Source organism: Musa acuminata, chromosome BXJ2-2 (genome assembly GCF_036884655.1).
Source record: "Musa acuminata AAA Group cultivar baxijiao chromosome BXJ2-2, Cavendish_Baxijiao_AAA, whole genome shotgun sequence".
Taxonomy (NCBI): Eukaryota; Viridiplantae; Streptophyta; class Magnoliopsida; order Zingiberales; family Musaceae; genus Musa; species Musa acuminata.
Window position 1 is genome coordinate 21,366,521 of NC_088339.1, and position 23,529 is coordinate 21,390,049.

Consider the following 23,529-nt stretch of genomic DNA (forward strand, 5'->3'; position numbering starts at 1 on the left):
GTAGTGTCCCGGCTTTTTGCACTCATAGCAGATAACTTGATCCTTCTTGGGTTCAAGTTTATTTTTAGTATCATTCTTAAACTTGTTTCTTTTAATGAATTTTTTAAATTTTCTAGTTAGAAGTGCCAAGTCATCGTCACAGTCCTCATCACTTGAGTTTTCTCTCAAGTGATCTTCAGAAGTTTTGAGTGCCATATCCTTCCTGTTCTTTGGAAGGATGTCTTCTTGCTCTTCATGAGCTTTACAAGTCATTTCGTAGGTCATTAATGACCCGATTAATTCTTCAAGAGGGAAATTTCGCAGATCTTTTGCCTCTTGAATAGCCGTGACTTTAGGATCCCAACTCTTAGGAAGGGATCTTAGTATCTTATTAACAAGCTCAAAATCCGAAAAGCTCTTTCCGAGTCCTTTTAGGCCGTTGACGACATCCGTGAAACGGGTAAACATGTCGCCAATGGTTTCACTCGGTTTCATCCGGAAAAGTTCGAAAGAATGTAACAACAAATTGATTTTTGACTCTTTTACTCTACTTGTGCCTTCATGGGTCACTTCGAGTGTGTGCCAAATATCAAATGCAGTTTCACAAGTTGAAACACGATTAAACTCGTTTTTATCAAGTGCACAAAATAAGGCATTCATAGCCTTTGCATTAAGAGCGAAAGCCTTCTTCTCCAAATCATTCCAATCGATCATTGGAAGAGAAGACTTCGAAAATCCATTTTCGACAAGATTCCACAATTCAAAATCCATAGAAATAAGAAAGATCCTCATTCGGGTCTTCCAGTAGGTGTAGTCCGTCCCATTGAACATGGGTGGACGCGTAATAGAATGCCCCTCTTGGTTTCCAGCGTATGCCATTTCTCTTGGGTTTTAATCCGTTAGAGAGTTAACCTTGCTCTGATACCAATTGTTAGGATCGAGAGCACTAAGAGGGGGGGGGTGAATTAGTGCAGCGGAAATCTTTCAGCGATTAAAAATGAAAGCTGCGTTCGTTCGATAAAAACGATTTCGATGTAAAAGCCGATTTTAAGATTACTTAAGATTAAGTGCAGTTTTACTTCTAAACACAGTTTACGTTTAAACACAATTAACGTTTAAATGCAGTTTGCGTCTAAACGCAGTTTTACGTCTAAACGCAGATTTACGTCTAAACGCAGATTTACGTCTAAACGCAGATTTACGTCTAAACTCAGTTTACGTCTAAAACGACAAAACACAGTTTGGGCAGTTTTACGTCTAAACGCAATTTTACGTCTAGACGCAGTTTCAAAGGGATCTGAACTTAAAAACTCGTTCGTAAAAGCGCAGAAGACAGTTTTGCAGAATCAAGGCGTAAACGTAAACTGCAATGTAAATATCATACAAAAACACTAGTTTACGTCTGAAAGCATATTCGGATAGATCAGCACTTAGAAACTTGTTCGTGAAGGCGCAGAAGACAGTTTTGCAGAATCAAAACGTAAACGTAAACTGTAATGTACGAAAACACCGATTTACATCTGAATGCATATTCGGAAAGAACAGCACTTAGAACTTGTTCGTAAAAGCGCAGAGAGCAGTAGTTATGAAGGAGGTTTGCAGTAATGATAAAGTGCTCAAAATAAACGCAAACCAGAGATTTAGAGTGGTTCGGTCAGTCTTGACCTACTACACTTTTGGCTTCCTCCACCGACGAGGTCACCGACGTCAACTAGAGGCCTTCCTTCAATAGGCGAAGGCCAACTGCCCTTTTACAGTTTCTCTCCTTTTGACAGGCTCAGGAGACAACCTTTACAGACCTTTCTCTCCTCACTTTACAACTCAAAACTTGAAGAACAGAAGGAGGAGACTTAAAGGCTTTACAACACTTTTGAGCTCTTAGAATCACAGAAAAGATCAAGATTTCGGTGTAGGTCTGTATCTTTTCAGTGCTGAATGGGTGAGGTATTTATAGGCCCCAACCCAATTCAAATTTGGAGCTCAAAACGATCAAATCCCGGAATTCCGGTATCAGGCGGTTGCACCTCTTGACTGGAGAGGTTGCACCGCCTGGCAGAGCTCGAAGACTGAGCCCAGGCGGTTGCACCTCTCTGTCAGGGGCGGTTGCACCGCCTGAGTCTGGCTTGGAGACTGAGCCCCAGGCGGTGCCACCTCTTGACTGAGGCGGTTGCACCTCTCTGCCAGAGCTCGAAGACCGAGCTCAGGCGGTGCCACCTCTCTGTCAGGGAGGTTGCACCGCCCAGTCTTGCTCGAAGACTGAGCTCAGGCGGTGCCACCTCCTGGCTGGGGAGGTTGCACCGCCCAGTCTCGCTGGGAGACTTAGCCCAGGCGGTGCCACCTCCTGGCCTGGGCGGTTGCACCTCCTGGTGCAATCAGGGTCCGAATGGTTAGCTCCATTCGGCCCAATTTCAGTCTTTCAGGGGCCCAATTGCCCCAAGATTAAGCCAATGGGATCACCTCCCATTTTCGAACTTAATCAACGTGCTAACTACGATTAAATCTAAGACAATTTCTGCAGCTTTGCTTCGGTGCGTCAATCGCTTCTTCCGGCGAGTTTCCAGCGAACTTCCGTCGATCATCCGATGAACCCTCGGTGATGCTCCTGCGGACTTCCGGCAAACTCCTGGACTTTGCGACGATCCAATTGGCGAGTTCCGACATACGCTGGTCGGTCGCCCCCGCCTCAGACTAGAGGCGCATCACCTCCGCCTCGAGCTCCGAGGAGCGCTATTCGGCCGCCGCGACCGCCTCCGGAGCTGCTCCCGCGCGGACCTCCTCGAGCTGCTTGCGCAGCTCGGCATTCCGGTCGCACAGGATGCCTAGGGCTCGACCCGCGTCACGCACGCGGTCCGCCAACGCCATCGCATAGTGCTGGCCCTGCAAAAGAAAGGTCAGGACCACTCTTGGACGAACTGGAGGTTAGGATTCAATAGCGAGACACTTACCCACAGCAATGACTTCATGGATTTACCAAGCAAGACATCCGAGGGCATGGCATACAGCTCGCGAGCCATATCTGGATGAAGCCCTCCTCGGATGAATGCGGCTACAGCTTCCCCGTCAGCCCATACTCGGGTCCCGCGGGTCAGCCCCCCCCCAGCGGGCCACCAACAGGTCGGAGGGTTGGCCCTCCGAAAGCTCGCCCATCAAGCGCGCCTGGTAGGATTCGTTCGGCGCCCCCGCGGGCAAATGACACAAGTCCCGAATCGAGGGCTCCCTGGGCGCTTTCCCCGCCCCCTCGTTGCTCGGACCGGCCTGGCCCCGGCCATGCCCCCTTCGCCGGTCGCGCCTGAGCCCTCAGCGGAGTCAGTTTCTTCGAGGCGGCAACCTTGGCCTTCTTTCGAGGACGGCCGGCCTCGAGCTCCACCGGCGCCTCCCTCGTGCCGATGCCCGGGCCGGTCAGACGCCGCGGGGATGCGGTCAACGAAGTATGCCCTCCGCGCACGGCTGTGAGGTTCACCATTTCTGCACGAAAACACCGACCTCGGTTAGAACACCAAAAAACGGGAAGGTCTGCCGCTACCTTCTTTAAGGCATACCTCGAGGTACCGGGCTTAGACCCACCTCGACCAACCATGCCTCGGTCATCTTCCGGATGACTTGGGAGGCCGGGAGGATCTCCTTCAATCTTCGAAGGGCCTGGAGCTCCTCTGTTGGGAAATCGTTGGGGGCGACATCATATGCGCAGCGGAAGAACAAGAAAACAAAAATCCCCGATTCCCAAAAAGATGTTCGTCGTCGTGCGAAGATTGGTGCGTAAAAATCCGCAAAACACAAAACTGCGTATCGAGATTGTGTTACCTAGGGAGATCGTATATCCCTGTTTCCTTGCAGATCCTTAGGAGAGGGTGAAGGAGGTCAAACGTCCTCCTCTCTAGCGGTGATCCACACAGCAGGGTTGCGACGACGCTCCTCAAAACTCCAGGCCTACTCTGAGGTGGAGAGGGAGAGGAGAATAGCTTTGCTCTAGCCTATGAGGCTGTGAATCCCTCATATTTATAGAGATCCCGTGTCAATCCCTAATGGGTCCTTCCCTAGTGGGTATTGGATCTGCATCCAATAAGACAAGGGCTCCGTCGGATATCTCATATCCGAACCTCTACTCATCGCAATGCCTACCATATGTGTGTGACCCTCTAGGCCCAATATCGAGCTGGCCGTGAGTCATACCTGTCAGAACTCCTTCTGACTGAGTGAATTATTATCTCTGTAATAATTTACTTGACTCATCGACTACGGACGTACTAGGCCACTACGCCGTAGTCCCCAGACGATACAGGGGAATCCAATCCATTGGACCTGTCTGTCCTCAGTTACCATGTACCTATAGTCCCTCATCCATCTAATATCTCAGAGACCGTATATCGAGCATGGTGCTGTCAGACCCATACGGTTTCTACTCGAGTCTCGTTCTAATCGGATTCTCCCGGAGAACTCTTTCTCTCTCAACCCGAATGACCCTGGCCAAGGATTTGTCTGAGCAAGAACACATGGGATATTCCTCTCATGACGCCGAGAGTGGATGATCCTCTATTGACACTCAATAGCCCTCGTAAGGTCGACTACCACTCCCAATGACCAACTGTACTAGATCTGGGGACAGCCAAACCTATAAGTCTGGTATCAAAGAGGTGTCCTTTGGTGTCTTAAGTCTAAGGACCAGATACACCACTAGAATTACGGAATCGCTGTCTGACAATAAGGCATCATCAACCATCCAGCATTCCGTAAGCGGATCAATCAGTGAACTCATTCTCCAATGAGCACCTGTACTGTATCCCTAGTGTCCCTACACGAGCAGCTATGAGACCAGCTGCATCCATCATATGGACGGGTATACAGCACACCAGTCTATCCGGTTATCACGATGTCCCTCTCGAGTAACCTATGACCGGGATTATTTAGGATATGTGTTTAAAGGTGAATCGATCTCATTATCGTGATCTCATCACGATCCGATTCCCATTGCACAAATCCAAGGACATCACAATATATATATATATGCATTTATGCAATAGTTATAAAGTGATATACGCCAAAATATAATAAGCAAAAAGATTCTGTATCAAGTCACACGTGCCATCACTCACGTGATTGGCTTGCTGGGCACCTATGACTAGCAATCTCCCACTTGACCTAAAGCCAATCACCTATGTCTATGATCCCCATCAGACTCCTGTGACGCTCAAAGACAATCTGAGACAACGGCTTTGTCAGTGGATCTGCAATGTTATCTTCGGATGGAACTCTTTCCACTACTACATTTCCTCGGGTTACGATCTCTCTTATAAGCTGGAACCTCCTCAGAACACTTCTGATGAGACCCGGGTTCCCTTATTTGAGTAATCACCCCATAGTTGTCGCAATATAAGGAAGTCGACTTGTCGCTATCTGTATCGACTCCCAAATCTGTGATGAACTTCTTCACCCAGACTCCCTCCTTTGCTGCATCTAATGCAGCAATGTACTCCGCCTCTGTGGTCGAGTCAGCAGTGGTATTTTGTTTGGAACTCTTCCAGCACACTGCTCCTCCATTCAAGGTGTACACATACCCTGAATTCGACTTGCTATCATCGACATCAGACCGAAAACTTGAGTCAGTGAAGCCTTCAACCTTAAGGCTATTACCTCCATATACTAGCAAAAGATCCTTAGTCCTTCTCAAGTACATAAGGATACACTTTACTGCTTTCCAGTGCTCCAAGCCTGGATCCGCCTGATACCTGCTCGTGACACTCAGAGCATACGCTATATCAGGCCTAGTACATAGCATGGCATACATGATAGACCCTATTGCTGAGGCATAAGGTATCATATTCATGTTTGCCCTTTCTTCTGGTAGTTTTCCATGTCAAACCTTTTGACAATGGTTTCTATGTACCTGGACTGGGACAAGCCAAGCATCCTCTTAGATCTATCTCTATAGATTCTAATCCCCAAGATATAGGATGCTTCCCCTAAGTCCTTAATGGAGAAGTGTCTAGATAACCAAGTCTTTACAGTGGATAGCATTCCTACGTCATTCCCAATGATGAGGATATCATCCACATATAACACCAAAAAGGTGATAACGCTCCCACTTACCTTCCTGTACACATAAGGCTCATCTTCGTTCTTAACGAAGTCATAAGATCTGATTGCCTCATCAAATCTTATGTTCCAACTTTGGGAAGCTTGCTTTAGTCCATAAATGGATCTAAGCAACCTACACACCTTATCTGGGCAGTTCTTGGACACGAATCCCTCAGGTTGCATCATATACACCTCCTCCTCGAGGTTCCCGTTGAGGAATGCGGTTTTCACATCCATCTGCCAGATCTCATAATCATAGTGTGCTGCAATAGCCAATAGAATTCTGATGGATTTTAGTATTGCTACGGGTAAGAAGGTTTCGTCGTAGCCAACACCTTGCCTTTGACGATACCCTTTAGCCACTAGCCTTGCTTTATAGGTCTCTACCTTTCCATCTACTCCGATCTTTTTTCTTAAAGATTCACTTGCAACCGATGGGTACAATACCTTCGGGCGCATCAACTAGGTTCCAAACCTTATTGGAGTACATAGAATCCATCTCAGAATTCATGGCTTCTTGCCACTTCCCGGAGTCTATACTCATAATAGCCTCCTCGTAGGTCTGAGGATCAATATCCTCAGCATCCTCTCCTCTAATATGTCCCACATATCTCTCAGGAGGATGAGATACTCTATCAGACCTGCGTAAAGTTGAAACTTGTGTATTAGGTACCTGAACAGACTCGGGCTGTAGAGTGGTGCTTGAGCTTGGTTCTCTAACTTCGCTCAACTCTATCATTCTCCCACTGTCTCCGCCAAGAATGTGTTCCTTCTTAAGGAACACTGCTCTCTTAGCTACAAAGACCTTTTTGTCCTCGGGATGATAGAAGTAATACCCACAAGTTTCCTTGGGGTATCCCACAAATATGCATCGCTCTATCCTTGATTCTAACTTATCGGGGTTGTATCTTTTAACGTGGGCAGGGCAGCCCCAAATCTGAACAACCTTAAGATCAGGCTTCTTCCCTGTCCATATCTCATATGGTGTAGATACTACCGACTTACTTGGAACTCTGTTCAGAAGGTAAGCTGCGGTTTCTACGGCATATCCCCAGAATGAGATGGGTAGGTCAGCGAAACTCATCATGGACCGTACCATATCTAAAAACGTACGATTTCTCCTTTCAGAGACACCATTGAGCTGAGGTGTGTAAGGAGGTGTCCATTGGGATAATATCCCATGGTCCTTGAGGAACTGAGTAAACTCTGTACTTAAGTACTCACCTCCTCGATCTGATCGAAGAGTTTTGATACTCTTTCCAGTTTGGTTCTCCACCTCATTCTTATACTCTCCGAATTTCTCAAAGGCCTCGGACTTGTACTTCATTAAGTACACATATCCATACCTTGAGAAATCATCAGTAAATGTAATGAAGTAGGAGTAACCTCCAATGGCATGAGTTGACATGGGTCCACATACATCACTATGTATGAGTTCCAACAACTCAGTGGCTCTCTCTCCAGTTCCACTAAATGGAGAGTTGGTCAATTTTCCACGAATGCAAGGCTCACAAGTTGCATAAGATATATAGTCGAATGGATCTAGATATCCATCATTTAGCAACTTTTGAATCCTTCTTTCATGGATGTGACCTAGCCTACAATGCCACAGGTATGCACTGTTCAACTCATCTCGTTTCCTTTTGGACACATTTACATTCATGATATGTGGAGTGGTGTCTAACATAAATAAACCATTATGCAATGTTCCTTTCGTGATGATCTTATCATCTAATAATATCGAACAACCATTGTTCTCAAAAACAAATTTATATCCACTAACTGTTAAACATGAAATTGAGATAATGTTTTTGATAATAGAAGGAACAAAATAACATGCATCTAATGCAATAAAAGCTCCACTAGACAGATGTAGGGTGACCTCGCCAATAGCTAATACAGTAACTTTTGCTCCATTACCCATCTTGAGGTCCATCTCACCTCTCTCTAGTCTCCTAGGCCTTGTCAGAACCTGCAACGAATTGCATATATGATAAGCACTACCGGTATCCAATACCCATGTGTTATCATAAGAGTCTGACAAATGAAGACTGATCATGAATGTACCTGAAGCTTCATCAAGCTTTTGTTTCGCCCTTTCTGCAAGGTACTCTTTGTAGTTTCTCTTCCAGTGCCCATCTTTACCACAGTGGAAGCACTGGCCTTTGTCCTTTGTTGGGTCTTTCTTAGCAACCTTTGCTTTACCTTGTTTGCCCTTGCCCTTTCCCTTCTTAAGGGACCTTTCTGCTTTCCTTTTCTTTCTGGTCTCACTAGTGTAGAGAACTGGCTTCTCTTTCTTAATAGTACTCTCTGCCTCCCTCAACATATTGAGGAGCTCTGGGAGAGTCACCTCAAGCTTGTTCATATTAAAATTCATTATGAACTGTGAAAAGGAATCTGGTAGGGACTGAAGCACAATGTCCACACACAAGTTATCCTCTAGGACCATTCCTAGACTTGTGAGTTTCTCTATCAACTCAATCATCTTTAGGACATGGTTCTGAACCGGTGTCCCCTCAGTCATCCTAGCGCGGAAAAGGCTCTTGGATATCTCATATCGTTGAGTCCTTCCCTGTTCCTCAAACAATTTGTGGACATGTAGGAGAATGGATCTGGCATCCATCTTTTCATGTTGTCTCTGTAACTCTGGAGTCATAGAGCCCAACATATAGCACTGAGCAAGAGTGGAGTCATCAATGTACTTCACGTAGCGAGCGATCTCATCCTCGCTTGCCCCTTCTTCGGGCGTAGGCATCACTGTATCAAGGACGTACACGATTTTCTCCGCTGTGAGAACAATCCTCAAGTTACGGAGCAAATCCGTATAATTTGGACCAGTGAGGCGGTTGACATCAAGTATGCCACGTAAGGGATTTAAAAGCGACATTTTCTGAAAATAAAGATGTAGCAGAAATGAATAACATGCAGATTTTGCAAGAAATAAACTATCAAGATATGGACTTCTATCTTAATATGCTCCCACTATTTTACTATCGAGTCACGCGACACCCTCAACACGTAAATCGGAAGTCTCCGGCAGACTTCTAGTGGGGATCAGGATCCAATCAGCGTCTTAGTGTAACCTCGAGGGACTCAACCAATCACACTAAGCCTAAAAGGTAGGCAACTCTTGCCGATCACAACTCCTTGTGATTCCCGTCCTGTTCGGCCTCCGAATCACCATGGCCTCGAGGGACTCGACCAACCATGATGCTCAGTTAAGTCAACACCTTCGTTACAAGATGAGTCTGATTTGATGATATATCCTCGAGGGACTCGACCAAGCATACCATGCCCTCAGGTCACCGGTGACATCTATATGTCGTAAGCAAGATAGCGAATCGCGATATAGGTGAGTCTCGAGGGACTCGACCAACTCAACCTACACCGGGAATCGGTTCCTACTCATAACGATGGAAGGCCACGTGGGTCAATCTAATTGCCTCACGTTTACCGACTTAATATTATCGAGAGATGTTTCTATGATTTGGTCTCCTAATATGACATGTCACACATATACATATTTAATATATATCTACATCGCATGCAAATATATATACATATCTAGTATGTGTATAAGCAATCACACCAGATGATCATGGACCACAACCTAATATGATTAGGCCCGAGCCAGTAAGCCTAATCACTCACATCAAGATCTATGTGTGCAACGGTGCATCTCCATGCCCTGTGATCGTCCATCTCGTCCTCGTCGGTTTCGTCGACATCTTGATGCATCTCCAAGCATCACGATCGTCCGTCTCGTGGGTCCCGCTATCGCATCCACGCTCCCGCTGCGCCTCCTCATGTGATTACAACTTAATCATAGGCACGCAGGCCCGACAATAAACGAGAAATATAATGGAGGTTCGCAGACCTCAATAATAATAATCACAAGTACACACATCACACGGTCCATGATCATTCGTCCACACATCATACATCACATGTATAAATAATTATCATCATGTAGGACTACTAGATAATAATAAAAATAATAATCAACTAAATCTTTTAATTAATTAATATTTTTCTGAAATAAGGGATATGTAGGGAATTTCTCAATTCCTAAGGGTATTTTCATAATTTGGACAAAAAACAGAAACTGGAATTTCCAAATTCCGAGGGGCAAAACTGTCTTTTTCCCAGAAAACCCTAATGCCCTTTCCCCCTTTCGCTGCTGCCGCCGCCGCCACCCTGTCGGCGGCGGACTGTGCGGCGGGGCGAGGGCACTGCCCTCGCTTGCAGGCGGCATGCCCGCTGGCGGCGATGCCGCTGCGGGTGGGCGCCCCCTTCGGGCGCCGCTGCCTCCGCAGGCGGTGCTGTACCGCCGGGCGGCCGCCCTTGTGGGGGGGGTTTCGCCCGCGGGAGCAGCGGCGGCAGGCGCCGCTGCCCTGCGGCGCCTCTGCCCGTGGGCTGCCAGCCCCGCCAGCAGCAAGCCTGCTGCAAGCAGACCGCCGGCCGGCTGCTGTAGGCGCTGCCCGCCTTCGGCTGCGCTGCACGCACGCAGATCGAGGGCAACAACTGTTGCTGCCCTTTCTCGCTTTTGCGTCAACGATTTTGACGTCAAAATTCTTCCTAAACACAATACACGCAGTTCAAAACCAATCATTCGCACGAACAACCTGGCTCTGATACCACTGTTGGGAAATCATTGGGGGCGACATCATATGCGCAGCGGAAGAACAAGAAAACAAAAATCCCCGATTCCCAAAAAGATGTTCGTCGTCGTGCGAAGATTGGTGCACAAAAATCCGCAAAACACAAAACTGCGTATAGAGATTGTGTTACCTAGGGAGATCGTATATCCCTGTTTCCTTGCAGATCCTTAGGAGAGGGTGAAGGAGGTCAAGCGTCCTCCTCTCTAGCGGTGATCCACACAGCAGGGTTGCGACGACGCTCCTCAAAACTCCAGGCCTACTCTTAGGTGGAGAGGGAGAGGAGAATAGGAAAGGCAAGCAAAGACTCTAGCCTATGAGGCTGTGAATCCCTCCTATTTATAGAGATCTCGTGTCAAACCCTAATGGGTCCTTCCCTAGTGGGTATTGGATCTGCATCCAATAAGACAAGGGCTCCGTCGGATATCTCATATCCGAACCTCTACTCATCGCAATGCCTACCATATGTGTGTGACCCTCTAGGCCCAATATCGAGCTGGCCGTGAGTCATACCTGTCAGAACTCCTTCTGATTGAGTGAATTATTATCTCTGTAATAATTCACTTGACTCATCGACTACGGACGTATTAGGCCACTACGCCGTAGTCCCCAGACGATACAGGGGAATCCAATCCATTGGACCTGTTTGTCCTCAGTTACCATGTACCTATAGTCCCTCATCCATCTAATATCCCAGAGACCGTATATCGAGCATGGTGCTGTCAGACCCATACGGTTTCTACTCGAGTCTCGCTCTAATCGGATTCTCCCGGAGAACTCTTTCTCTCTCAACCCGAATGACCCTGGCCAGGGATTTGTCTGAGCAAGAACATATGGGATATTCCTCTCATGACGCCGAGAGTGGATGATCCTCTATTGACACTCAATAGCCCTCGTAAGGTCGACTACCACTCCCAATGACCAGCTGTACTAGATCTGGGGACAGCCAAACCTATAAGTCTGGTATCAAAGAGTGGAGCACTCATATAGGACATCCTTGGTGTCTCAAGTCTAAGGACCAGATACACCACTAGGACTACGGAATCATTGTCTGACAATAAGGCATCATCAACCATCCAGCATTCCGTAAGCGGATCAATTAGTGAACTCATTCTCCAATGAGCACCTGTACTGTATCCCTAGTGTCCCTACACGAGCAGCTATGAGACCAGCTGCATCCATCATATGGACGGGTATACAGCACACCAGTCTATCCGGTTATCACGATGTCCCTCTCGAGTAACCTATGACCGGGATTATTTAGGATATGTGTTTAAAGGTGAATCGATCTCATTATCATGATCTCATCACGATCCGATTCCCATTGCACAAATCCAAGGACATCACAATATATATATATATGCATTTATGCAATAGTTATAAAGTGATATACGCCAAAATATAATAAGCAAAAAGATTATGTATCAAGTCACACGTGCCATCACTCACGTGATTGGCTTGCTGGGCACCTATGACTAGCATCCTCCTCATCCAGAACCGGGGCGGTATTATCGACGGCGCGCGCCGCCCACCGGAGCCCAAAATTCCAACCCTCCGGGTGACATACGTAGAAGAAACGCTCCTTCCACCCCTTGTTGCTGGAAGGAGCCCCGCTAACCCGGAAGCCCGGTCGGGCACATAGATAGTAACCCCCCGACCCCCTGGATAGACGGAAGCAAGAGAGGAAAAGAGACCGGCTCGGGAGAATTTTAGCATAGTAGCATTCCCCTAGGAATGCCACCAGATAGCGCCAGGAATTTGGCGCCATCTGAGAGGGGGAGATACGCCACCACGAGACACAGGAGGTTATGACGGGGTGGAGCGGGAGGCGCAACCCGGCCTCGAAGGCGTCCAAGGTTAGGGCAAAGCCCCTATGTATAGGATCATACGCCCGCTGCCCCGGCTCGGGGGCAATAAGCGCGAATTCCGCTGGGATACCGTAACGATCCCGAAGGGAGCCAAGCAATGACTCGCTCACAGTTGAGTCGAGGTCGTGTGGCCACATTAGCGATTCAAGGGCCTTGACAGCTGTTTCCTCGGACGACGAGCGAGGACTCGTCGGCAATGCCCCCTCTCCAGCGATACCAGAAGCGAGAGGCGAGGAAGAAGAAGGCAGAGAAAGGGAAGCCATCCTTACCAAGCCTTGGAAAGGAGGGAAGGGCAGCCGATGGGTATGAAACAAGGTCGCCAAAAGAGAGAGTTGAACAAATGTAGGTACCAGCGCGTGCAGGAAGCCGACGGTGCGCTATTTATAGCCTACATCCCGCCAAAACAATGACCCTTCCTCTCCGGAAGTGCGCTGCGAGGACGCAAACGTCACCTCGCCATAAATATAGCTTGACATGGCAGCTAACGGCAGCGCGGTGCATAGTACGGAGGCGCTAATCATGTCAGCCTCGAAAGCCGGCGACTCCCATAAAGGGCGGCCCTTTGACCTTCCCCAGGAAAAAAACAACCTGGCCGCCCGCCCCCGCACGGTTGAACGATCAATCGCTGGCCAAAAACCAAGTACCTCCTCGGCCGCATAATGCCTGAAGCCACCTCGGTTGCACGCCGCCCGAGACCACACCTGCGCGGTCAGCCCGCTTGCGTTGTGCTCCTCGGCCCTCGGTTGCACGCCCCTCGAGACCACACCTGCGCGGTCAGCCCGTCTGCGTTGTGCTCCTCAACCCTCCGCTGCACGTCGCCCGAGACCACACTTGCGCGGTCAGCCCGCCTGCGTTGTGCTCCTCGGCCCTCGGCTGCACGCCCCCCGAGACCACACCTGCGCGGTCAGCCCGCCTGCGTTGTGCTCCTCGGCCCTCGGCTGCACGCCGCCCGAGACCACACTTGCGCGGTCAGCCCGCCTGCGTTGTGCTCCTCGGCCCTCGGCTGCACGCCCCCCGAGACCACACATGTGCGGTCAGCCCGCCTACGTTGTGCTCCTCGGCCCTCGGTTGCACGCCGCCCGAGACCACACCTGCGCGGTCAACCTGCCTGCGTTGTGATCCCTCCACGCTCCCCGAGACCACACCTGCGCGGTCAGCCCGCCTGCGTTGTGCTCCTCGGCCCTCGGCTGCACGCCGCCCGAGACCATGCTTATGCGGCCAGCCCACCTGAAGTAGGAAGCCATGCATCGGACCCCCTGCATGCAAAAACCGACGCATAGCTCCTTTCAGGGGGGGGAATATGATAGGGGTAAAAACATATTTGACGTAACACACCAGATTTGACGTAATACACTACGACGTCAGCTACCCCTGGACGGCACACTGCCCCATGGAGCGAGCATTAACACCAACATAATGTGCACCCACACCCACCATACCCAGACGACCTCATCGTCTGACCCCGCACGACCGGCCGAGGCAGGGGAAGGCGTCGATCGAAGCTCGCCATACCCTGCGGCAGCTCGGCCTTCCACGCAACGCCCACGACGACGACAGATGCCATCAGAAGTACGGCCCTGCCCCGGTAGGATAGCACATCAGGTAACATCAAACTCACCTATAAATACCCGCTAGCTCCCAACGAATAAGGGGGACAACTTCATCTGAAAACTCCTCTCCCAATCACTGACTTGATCGTCGGAGGGGTCGGGCCGAACCGCCGACTCGACCTTTGTGCAGGTACTCGACCGAAGCCGACCCTACCCGGCGTAGTGGACCTTTCCAGTCAAATCCCCCGCAATCGGCCGCCACAAGATCTCGAGAGGAGCCATGCCTGGTCCCAGCCATTCGGACCCCTGAACCAGCCGCGTCGACCCCGAGGTCACGACTAAAAAAGTTACTTACTGTAACATTAGTGGTACCCAAATAATAGAAGGTTAATAGCTTACCATTTAATATATCAAATTATATCATTCCATTGATAGATATAACAACTTAGTAACAGAATAGGAGTTTTGAAAATTACATTGGACCCAAGTCCGACCAAGACACGACCTAACCTAAACCTGAAGGCCTCATGTCACCGGGTTCGCATTCAACAGACCGCTTCCCGACCAGATGCAACCCCATCACCGCCTCAAATTCTTCCTCCTCCTCCTCCAGGGGAGAACTTCCTAATCTTCGGGGCCGCCGCCTCCTCCTCGGATACCGCGCCACGGCTGTGGCCCGACGATTTGCCTCTCTACTGGTAAAAGTGGCCTTAAGCGTACCACCGTTTACCGCGCTTCTCCTGCTCGCTTCGCTTCGTTCGATCTCTTCCTTACCTCTCCTGTTCAGCAGGAACAGGATGCTGAAGTTTCTGTCGAAGGTGCGGGTGGAGTACAACGCTCTGGACCCGCGGAAGGCGGCGTGCGTCGAGATCTTGGCGCAGTGCAATGCCCGTAAGGCTAAGGAATCCAACCCCTCCTGCCAGGTTGAGCTGCAGCGCCGCACCGACGACAGCCCCCCGCGGATCGCTGTGACCTACGTCAATGGCGTCGAGGAGATCATAGATGCCGCCGGTGTCCCCGCACAGGCCATCCGCCAGCGCATCTTCGACCGCGGTCAGCTCCTCGAGACCGAACAGATGTTCCGCGAAGCTGGCGAGCCGTGGCCCGTACTCATCCCCGAGGAGGAGATCCACCAATCCTTCCCCGGTACTAAGGTGCGTGTTTGCTTCGTTCTTTCTCTACTTTCTCGGCGAGGCATTTCTTCATACAGATCCCGTGCGACTTGTTGATGTTTCTGTTGTTTGTGCTGGTATGTTTCCCTTCTTGGATGCCGATCTCAGTATTAGTTTCCTTTTCTTTCAACTGATTAGGCGTCGGTATTATACATTGAGTACTGATAATTCCATGAGTAACAAAAGCTGGACAATCCTTTCAGATTTGAAGTCCAGTATACAGACATTGTTCCCTTTATTAGAGGACTTCTTTCTAGAGAGTTTGACTTCTAACGGAGCCAAGGAATTTACTTATCCAACTTTATTTGAGTTATTCATACCAGCATGCTCTGTCTAGTTAGCTGAAATAGCTTTAGTTATATTTAGATTCTTACAATTAAATTGCAGATCGTACGTCCTGATCTATATGGGGATGTAGAATAATTCTATGACGATGGCAATTCACATCCTGTAAGTCCTTGTAGAATTGATAATTGCTTGTCAAAATCCCATGGTCTATCATTCCGAATGAATTATCGACCCCTTTATCAAGGAATTGGAAGACAGATTTTTGGGTGCCTCCCTTATCTCTAACCATTTAAAAGGTTGTCAATCCTTCTCATGTTGTTTATTGTTGTTGTCATGTTGTACCTTCTTCATCTTCAACATACCAATCAAATAAAGTACAATCTTATTTTTCAAGACCTCTCCTCATCTTCACCTGAGAGATTTACCACTTTGATTACTTCAGATGCTGGAAATCACCAAGTTTCACCATCTGTTGGGGGTGGAAAAGAACCTGTTGCCTATCATGATTTTTGTGTGGGTAGAGAATGATATAATATTTTTTTAAACATCATCTAGAATTGGGATAGGAGCAGGGGTGAGTTGTATCAATCCCACCTCACCTGACCTCGATGCCATTGTTAGTCAGGATTCTATGTTCTCAAATATTAAAAAAAGCATTATAAAAATAGATTCTTGTAGTGACTCTAAAATATTAACAAATTGCAATTAATTGACACCCTGTCACGGACTTAGCTGGATTTGCCTAAGTCGTGCGGCACCCTTGCGTGTCCGTCCGCAAAGGTCAGCCTCCCCGAAGCCTCCCATTGTCCCTTAGGACCACCAAAAGAGAGAACGGGTTAGAGAGAATGCCTCAATCGGAATCCACAAGCAAACATCTCCGAAAAACACTTCATAAACAATGCAAATTACAAACAGACTTTACAAGCTCTGAACAGTGGCACAACAAAGGGTAAAATAGTCCATTACAGACCGAGAATCTCTCGCACGTGTCCACATGACACAACCTTTATTTACAAGCCTAAAGAGGCCACCAACCCAACTAAAATGGGACTATTAAGCCTTCGGCTGCCCCTCTATATGCTGTACAAGGCATGAACATGCCAAAAGACACGGACATACATAAGCATTACATCAAACACCCTGTTTCGAAGTTTGTCCGTGACATTCTCCCCCACTTATTCCTTCGACGTCCTCGTTGAAGCCTTTGTCGACACTGCAACTCCTCGCCTTTGCTGAGTCTTCAATCTTCTGCTCCGGCTACAATGCGCCTCTTGGCTCCCAGCTGCTCTCTGCTGCTATTTTTGAGTAGTCGAACCTTTGATCCGCCATGCTGCTGCAACTCACCAATGACTTTGACTCTGGTGTGGGGTTGGCTGAGTTGTGTTGATCATTGTTGATTCCTGCGGATCCCCCAGATGAAGGAAAAGACCATCCTTACTGCGTCAGTCTCTCAAATTCCTCATGCTGCTTGAACTGGGTGGATGCTTGTTGGAGCTTTAACGAGCATCGTCTCGCAAACTTCTGAAGTTTTGGGTCTTTCCTCCACAAAATTTGCTCATTGACTCTTCTTTCACTTAGTTGTCACATCCAAGTAGGTTCGCATCACTTCCGCTTTCGATTGGCATTTCGTTAGGAAATGAAGCGGACAATCTACTCTCAGTAGCACTGATCACTGTTGGTGAGGATTTGACAACTATTGTCTTCCATTATCTTCGAAGGGTCTTTGAACTTGTGCAGAGCTCCTCTGCTGGATAGATAAGAGAATTGGGGTACTCGGTTTCGCTCATTCTCTTAAGGATTGAGAAGGCAAAGGTTACTTGACTTCGCCTGCCTCCTCGAGGTTGTACTTCATGCATCGAGCTGGTTACTGGTCTTCGCCTGCTCTTTGCTCACACTTCTGAAGCACTTGAAGTGTTTGCACTCCTTGCGTTGAGTTAGCTACTGTGATTCACCTTCTCAATGCCATTGAACTTCTGGAATGCAGGAAGTTTTCACCCCAACTTGGAGTAATTCTCTGATAGGTTTGGTCGCCTCTGGGATTATACCGTCTTCTCCATCAGCCCTGCCGCCTACTCCACTGAGTAGCAAAGGTACAGCACCGCGTACTGCCTGCTTCGTTCCTTGGTTATGCACTCTTGCATGACCCGAAGTCCTTCACTTTCGGCTATCTTGATGAGAAGCACATTGACACCGGTCTTACGAAGTTCTTCGGCCTCTGCCCTTCAGCCTTGTCTCGGTACTTGGAGATTGCCTCTGCATTCTCCACCTCCTCGGCCCCTTTCACGACCAAGCGCTCTCCCTCCATGAGAGCAAGGGATCAATGACTTTCACAGAAGTCCCGCCTCTGCGGTACCATGGCGCTGCCATACCCATGGCCCTACTATCCGTCGCCTCACATCTGCATCCTTTTTCTTCACGATCAGTAGATATGTCTCTGTGGCACTCCTCTGAGTCCACTTCCATTCTAACTGATGCTTGATTTTGGGTAGCTAAGTCCCTCTAGACTCGTCGTCGCTTCCTCGCCCCTTTCGAACCCCCCTGCTTCAACACCTCTGTGTTCTCCAAGCAGTCTGTTTGGTCGATGGAGAGACAGACTGCAACTCCCATGCATGGCCTCTGCCATCACGTTGTAGGGTTTGCACCAATTCTATTCTCCTTAGCTTCCTTGGTAGCAACGTTCGCTTACTCGGCCTTGTCCTCTGACTTGTCGGGCTCCCTTAAGCGAATATGAGCTCTGGAGTAGTCCAACTCTCCAGCTGCTTTGATCATACCTCTGCATGATCCAGTCCCTCCCATGGAACTCACTGGTACTTGCATTCGAACTTTTCCCTTGGTGGAACCCAGCCCCCATATGCTGATGACCAAGGTTTTCATCCGATGCAAAATTCGATGCACGCACGGAAGATCCGCCTCTACGGTACCATGGCCTTCACTCCTTGAATCCATAGCCCTTCTTGCCGTCGTGTTGTTCACCGAAGTGGAGCTCCCAGTAGCTCCCGATCATACCTCCATATGATCTAGTCCCTCCCGGGACTCACTGGTACTTGCATTCGAACTTTTCCCTTGGTGGAACCCAGCCCCCATATGCTGATGACCAAGGTTTTCATCCGATGCAAAATTCGATGCACGCACGGAAGACCCGCCTCTGCGGTACCATGGCCTTCACTCCTTGAATCCATAGCCCTTCTTGCTGTCGTGTTGTTCACCGAAGTGGAGCTCCCAGTAGCTCCCGATCATACCTCCATATGATCTAGTCCCTCCCGGGACTCACTGTCGTGTGTATCGCATTGCCACGAACTGTTCCACCACGATCCGCTGCACCATGTCGCCTCCTGGTGACATCTCCATTGCATTCTGATCCTTGTGGAATAAACTCGAATTGTGAACTCTCCATGTGTGGCCTCTGCCAATACATCGCAGGGTCTCCTCCACCTTCGATTTTGTTCGCTCCTTTGGCAATCGACCTTCATCCACCCACTCTTGGGTCACACCTAGATGAAGCACCGCTCTAGGACAGTCCGTCGCCTAGTAGCTCCCGAAGTCCACCGACTTCACTGTAATTTGTGCACCATTGTCTGGATCCTGGGCCTCTGCCCCTACCAGCACAATCTCCGCTGCGCACTGCTTCCTTCATGGCAACTTGAATGGCAACACTGTGGCATATTCTTCAAGAGTACCCGCCTCTGCGTCCTCTTGCCCCGTGCTAAGGCTTTTTGAATCCAACTTCGCCTCCGCAAATTGAGTCGCCTTAGTTCCTCCATCAAATGCTTCTCCGAGATAAGGTGCATGTGCCCCGAAGCTCCCTTCGTCTTTGGCACCATGCAAGATGAGTCCGCTCCGTCAGAATGAAGGACCCATGGAACAACATGATCCTACTCTTGCCTCTGCAAGAGTTCATGTCCTTGACCTCTGTCTAAGGAAAGCACTGTGCCTCTGCTCCACATTCCAACTTCTATGCTGGCTCCCTTCATGCGGCTTGAGTACTTCGCCAAGTTACACCCAAGTTGCTCCGCTCCTTGTTTTTGCATTGAGTCGATGGTGGCCCTCGCGCCCACCATTCCACGGGTCAGCCCTCCCTTGGGTCCGATCTCCACATCGACTCCAAGTGTGCCTTCATTTAAGTTGCTTTGGGTCGCTCCCCCACTTGATCTCGCAATGCATCCACTAATGCATTCTCTCAAGCGAGATCATGCGACGACTCCTCGCCGCTTGCTCAGTCCATCGAGCTTCGTGGAGTTGTTGTTTGTTGAGGTACTCCTCCTCAACATGTGAGGTCCGTCTCACATGATTCTCCCTCTAGAGAGCCGGGACTTATCCCTCCTGGATAACTATCCCGTTGGAGCAACATCTCTCTTCGTTTCGGAGACCACCATCCCCTTGGACTACTCCGATCTGCTGAACAAACTGTGCATTGTTCTGCCTCCTGCAAACGCACTTGCTAGATTGCGACTCCCCGTCAATACAGTCCCCACTGCACCCCTCAAGGCCTAGCAACATGCTGAACTCGTTGCACACTTCAGCCTCCTACGGACGTATCTTTCACATGCCGAAGAGAAAGTTTCAATGCTCCTTGGCACCGAGTTTCGGTCGCCTTGGGATGGCCACGAACATTCCATCGTCCGCATACAAGCCCATGCATGAGTACCAAATTCTTCGAGTTAGCAATTCCCCTCACCTCTGTGAGCTTTGCATAACTCTTTTGGTCGTTGATTAACTCATTCCACCTTGGATGGTCTCGTCCTTTACCAAGCGCATCGCTTGTCTTGAGCACCATCAAGTATAGTTGTCAACGTTGAGCCGTAGCTCAAACTCAGCCATCCCAACCTTTGTGCGCTCCACATTCTTCCAAGCTTGCCTGTTCTCGTGGTGCCTCTTGCGCGAAGGGTTGGCCATTCTTCTGAATGCCAATCTCAGATGCCCGCTTCTCTGAGCGACTCCTTTTCCCTACATCACCATGCCCGTTTTCCCCCAAACGGTCGCGCGTGTGCTGACTGCCCTCAACGCAGCCCTGCTAGGTCCCCCACGTTTGCATGCTAAGTGTTTCTATGAGTGCTTGTCCCGCTCTGATACCATCTGTCACGGACTTAGCTGGATTTGCCTAAGTCGTGCGGCACCCTTGCGTGTCCGTCTGCAAAGGTCAGCCTCCCCGAAGCCTCCCATTGTCCCTTAGGACCATCAAAAGAGAGAACGGGTTAGAGAGAACGCCTCAATCGGAATCCACAAGCAAACATCTTCGAAAAACACTTCATAGACAATGCAAATTACAAACAGACTTTACAAGCTCTGAACAGTGGCACAACAAAGGGTAAAATGGTCCATTACAGACCGAGAATCTCTCGCACGTGTCCACATGATACAACCTTTATTTACAAGCCTAAAGAGGCCACCAACCCAACTAAAATGGGACTATTAAGCCTTCGGCTGCCCCTCTATATGCTATACAAGGCATGAACATGCCAAAAGACACGGACATACATAAGCATTACATCAAACACCCTGTTTCGAAGTTTGTCCGTGACATACCCGGTTAGGTACATATTGTCCCTAGAAGACCCAAGTTATATAAGAATTCTTTGCTCAATTACATCCACTCAGACACAGTGTAGCCCGTTCTATTTGAGCATTTAATTGCTTTACCAAAAGGACTCAGAGTTGGGATTGATTGATTTCTAAATAGTGTAAATTAGGTTCATTGCTTTGAGTTAATTTCTATGAGTTATATAGATCCAGCTTGGATCAGTTTGTGAGTCAATTTTAGGTGATTTGAGTTCAGATTTAAACCAGTTTTGGAAGTCATCATACATTAATAGCCTAGATTAGCATGGCAACTTCCAGCCAATTAGTAGCTGATGTATGGTGAGAAAAACCTTACTGCATGCCTAAGAAGGCATTCTATAGATGTTTTGCCAATGTTCCAGGTCCCGTATCTGTTAGTTTAAGAAAGTGTGGAAAGGTATGTTGCTCTGGATTTGAAAGGGCCCTACGTGGCCTAAGATACCAGCCAAGAACATAATTAAATGGACTAAAGGCTGGTAGGTGGATTTCATAGAATGAAAATTATGATATTCTTCCAAAAAGCATTATTAACAGGACTCTTGTAATAAATAAAAGCAGTCCTTGAGAAGGAAACATAGTGCTTTTAATCAATTATGTTTATGAAGCGTAATCAGGTTTCAGTCTTACATTAGTGATAATGATGAGAAATCAGGTTTCTTCTCGCTAGTAGCTCCTACCAAGGTAGCAGTTCATCATCTCCATTCGTCTTGCATCAGATGTTATATGGTGTAACTGTGGTTTTGTTTCTGGCATTCGCTTACTTAGTAGGCCTAATTGTTACATACACTAGTCTTGTGAAGCTTTTTAATATTTTCTCTATTTAATGCTTTTATGCATTAATTTATAACGATACGGTACCTCAACACGTGCTGCAAACTTCTTTAAGATTGGACAACACATGGTGTTAGGAGGCATGTAACATAGAACCATTTGTATACATATAAACTATCGATTAAATTGGATACATGTTTATCTAATGAGTTACGTTATGAATTTATTTATTCAAATATTTCGAGTGAAGATTCCTTTTTGTTGCCCCAATTGCTGAGGAGTCATGTAAAAGATGGTTGCCTCGCACTTGGATGGTTGGTAGCATTCCTTTTGTCCTTCTTCAACTTTCAGTTATCTAATTCTTTGCAAAAGTTTAGATTGTGTACTCAAGATTCAGTCGAATATGATGTTTCTCTTGAGATTCAAAATTGTTTGTGTTATTCCATTAATATAACTGTGCTTGATTGGATGTTATCTGATACTGGAATTTAATTGAAGTTTTTATTCGTATGTTCTCTGATTATCCTGAGAATCAGTGTAAGATGTGCATTTACTTTTACAGCCAAAGAAAGCTGAAGAACAGAAGCAGTGACAAGGACACTGGATCCAGCTTTTTCTAGAGATCTTCATTTTCTTTAGATCTTTCATGTCAGACTAGACGTTTTATGTCTGTTTGAGTTTCTGACTTGATAGCATTTGTACGTGTGTGTGGTCCTAACTGGTGATTTCAACATTTGGGCTCAGTTTTTATGTGGTGTCCTTTATGTATGGTAAGACAGATGACTGGTCTGTGAATCTAATCAATAATCCACATAGGTGATAATTTCTTGGGCCATTTTTTTGGCTAATTATCAATAAACATGTCCATGGTTGTGAGTTTATAGTATTATGCTATATCATCTTCGTCCATATCATCTTGAATTCTAAGCTTCATTCATGTGATTCATTGGTCTAGTATAAGGATTTTGTTTACTCCATCTTATTTGATGTCAAATCATGTTTAAATTTAAGGTAGAAATCAATAGAAAGGGTATTCTATTCTAGCGAATACTCTTAGCCATCTGTGTCCTAAAGTGAATTAGAATTTTTATTGTCGTTTTGTGAAAGCGTGGCTATCATCTGTAACATATATATATATATATATATATATATATATATATATATATATATATATATATATATATATATATATATAGTGTTCTTGGGAATGAAAGCAAAATGGTGTGACACCCTCGCCGTTGCTTGAAACTAATAGCTTAACCTGATCTTATAATTTGTTTCTTCTCCATTGTATATGTTCATCATTTCTGTTGTTGTGCATTTTAAAATGGTTATAATAGCTGCTATAGTGGGAATAGTATATATATGTGGAGCTATCAGTCGAACGGGAACTAAATCGTTACATATACTAGTCTTCCGCCAGAAATATGTGCAGAAAAGGTGGAACGTTTCCAGCCTTGGATCAAGTCCTGCTGCAGGCTCAGTTAAGAGTGATCGGATGAACACAGTATAGGATAAGCCACTGGCATTGAGATTACACTGCATGTAGGAAACGGATAGTGTTGGGTCTGGCAATCGAACATCTGAATGCAGAGGGAGAGAAACCAAGGGAAGG

At 47.6% G+C, this 23,529-nt stretch overlaps 1 protein-coding gene across 2 annotated transcripts; it reads left to right on the forward strand.

The window, feature by feature from the left end:
- Nucleotides 1-14,671: 14,671 nt before the first annotated feature.
- LOC103970346 (uncharacterized) lies at nt 14,672-22,749 on the forward strand. Of its 2 annotated transcripts, none has more exons than XM_009384092.3 (3): nt 14,672-14,825; nt 14,918-15,281; nt 22,477-22,749. In XM_009384092.3, the coding sequence occupies exons 2-3, from the start codon at nt 14,925-14,927 to the stop codon at nt 22,504-22,506; spliced, it is 387 nt and encodes a 128-aa protein (XP_009382367.2). In that variant the 5' UTR covers nt 14,672-14,825; nt 14,918-14,924; the 3' UTR covers nt 22,507-22,749. The 2 variants fall into 2 exon arrangements, with proteins under 2 accessions (XP_009382367.2, XP_009382376.2); XM_009384101.3 differs by having other exon boundaries at nt 14,677-14,825; nt 14,915-15,281.
- The last annotated feature ends 780 nt before the right edge of the window (nt 22,750-23,529 follow it).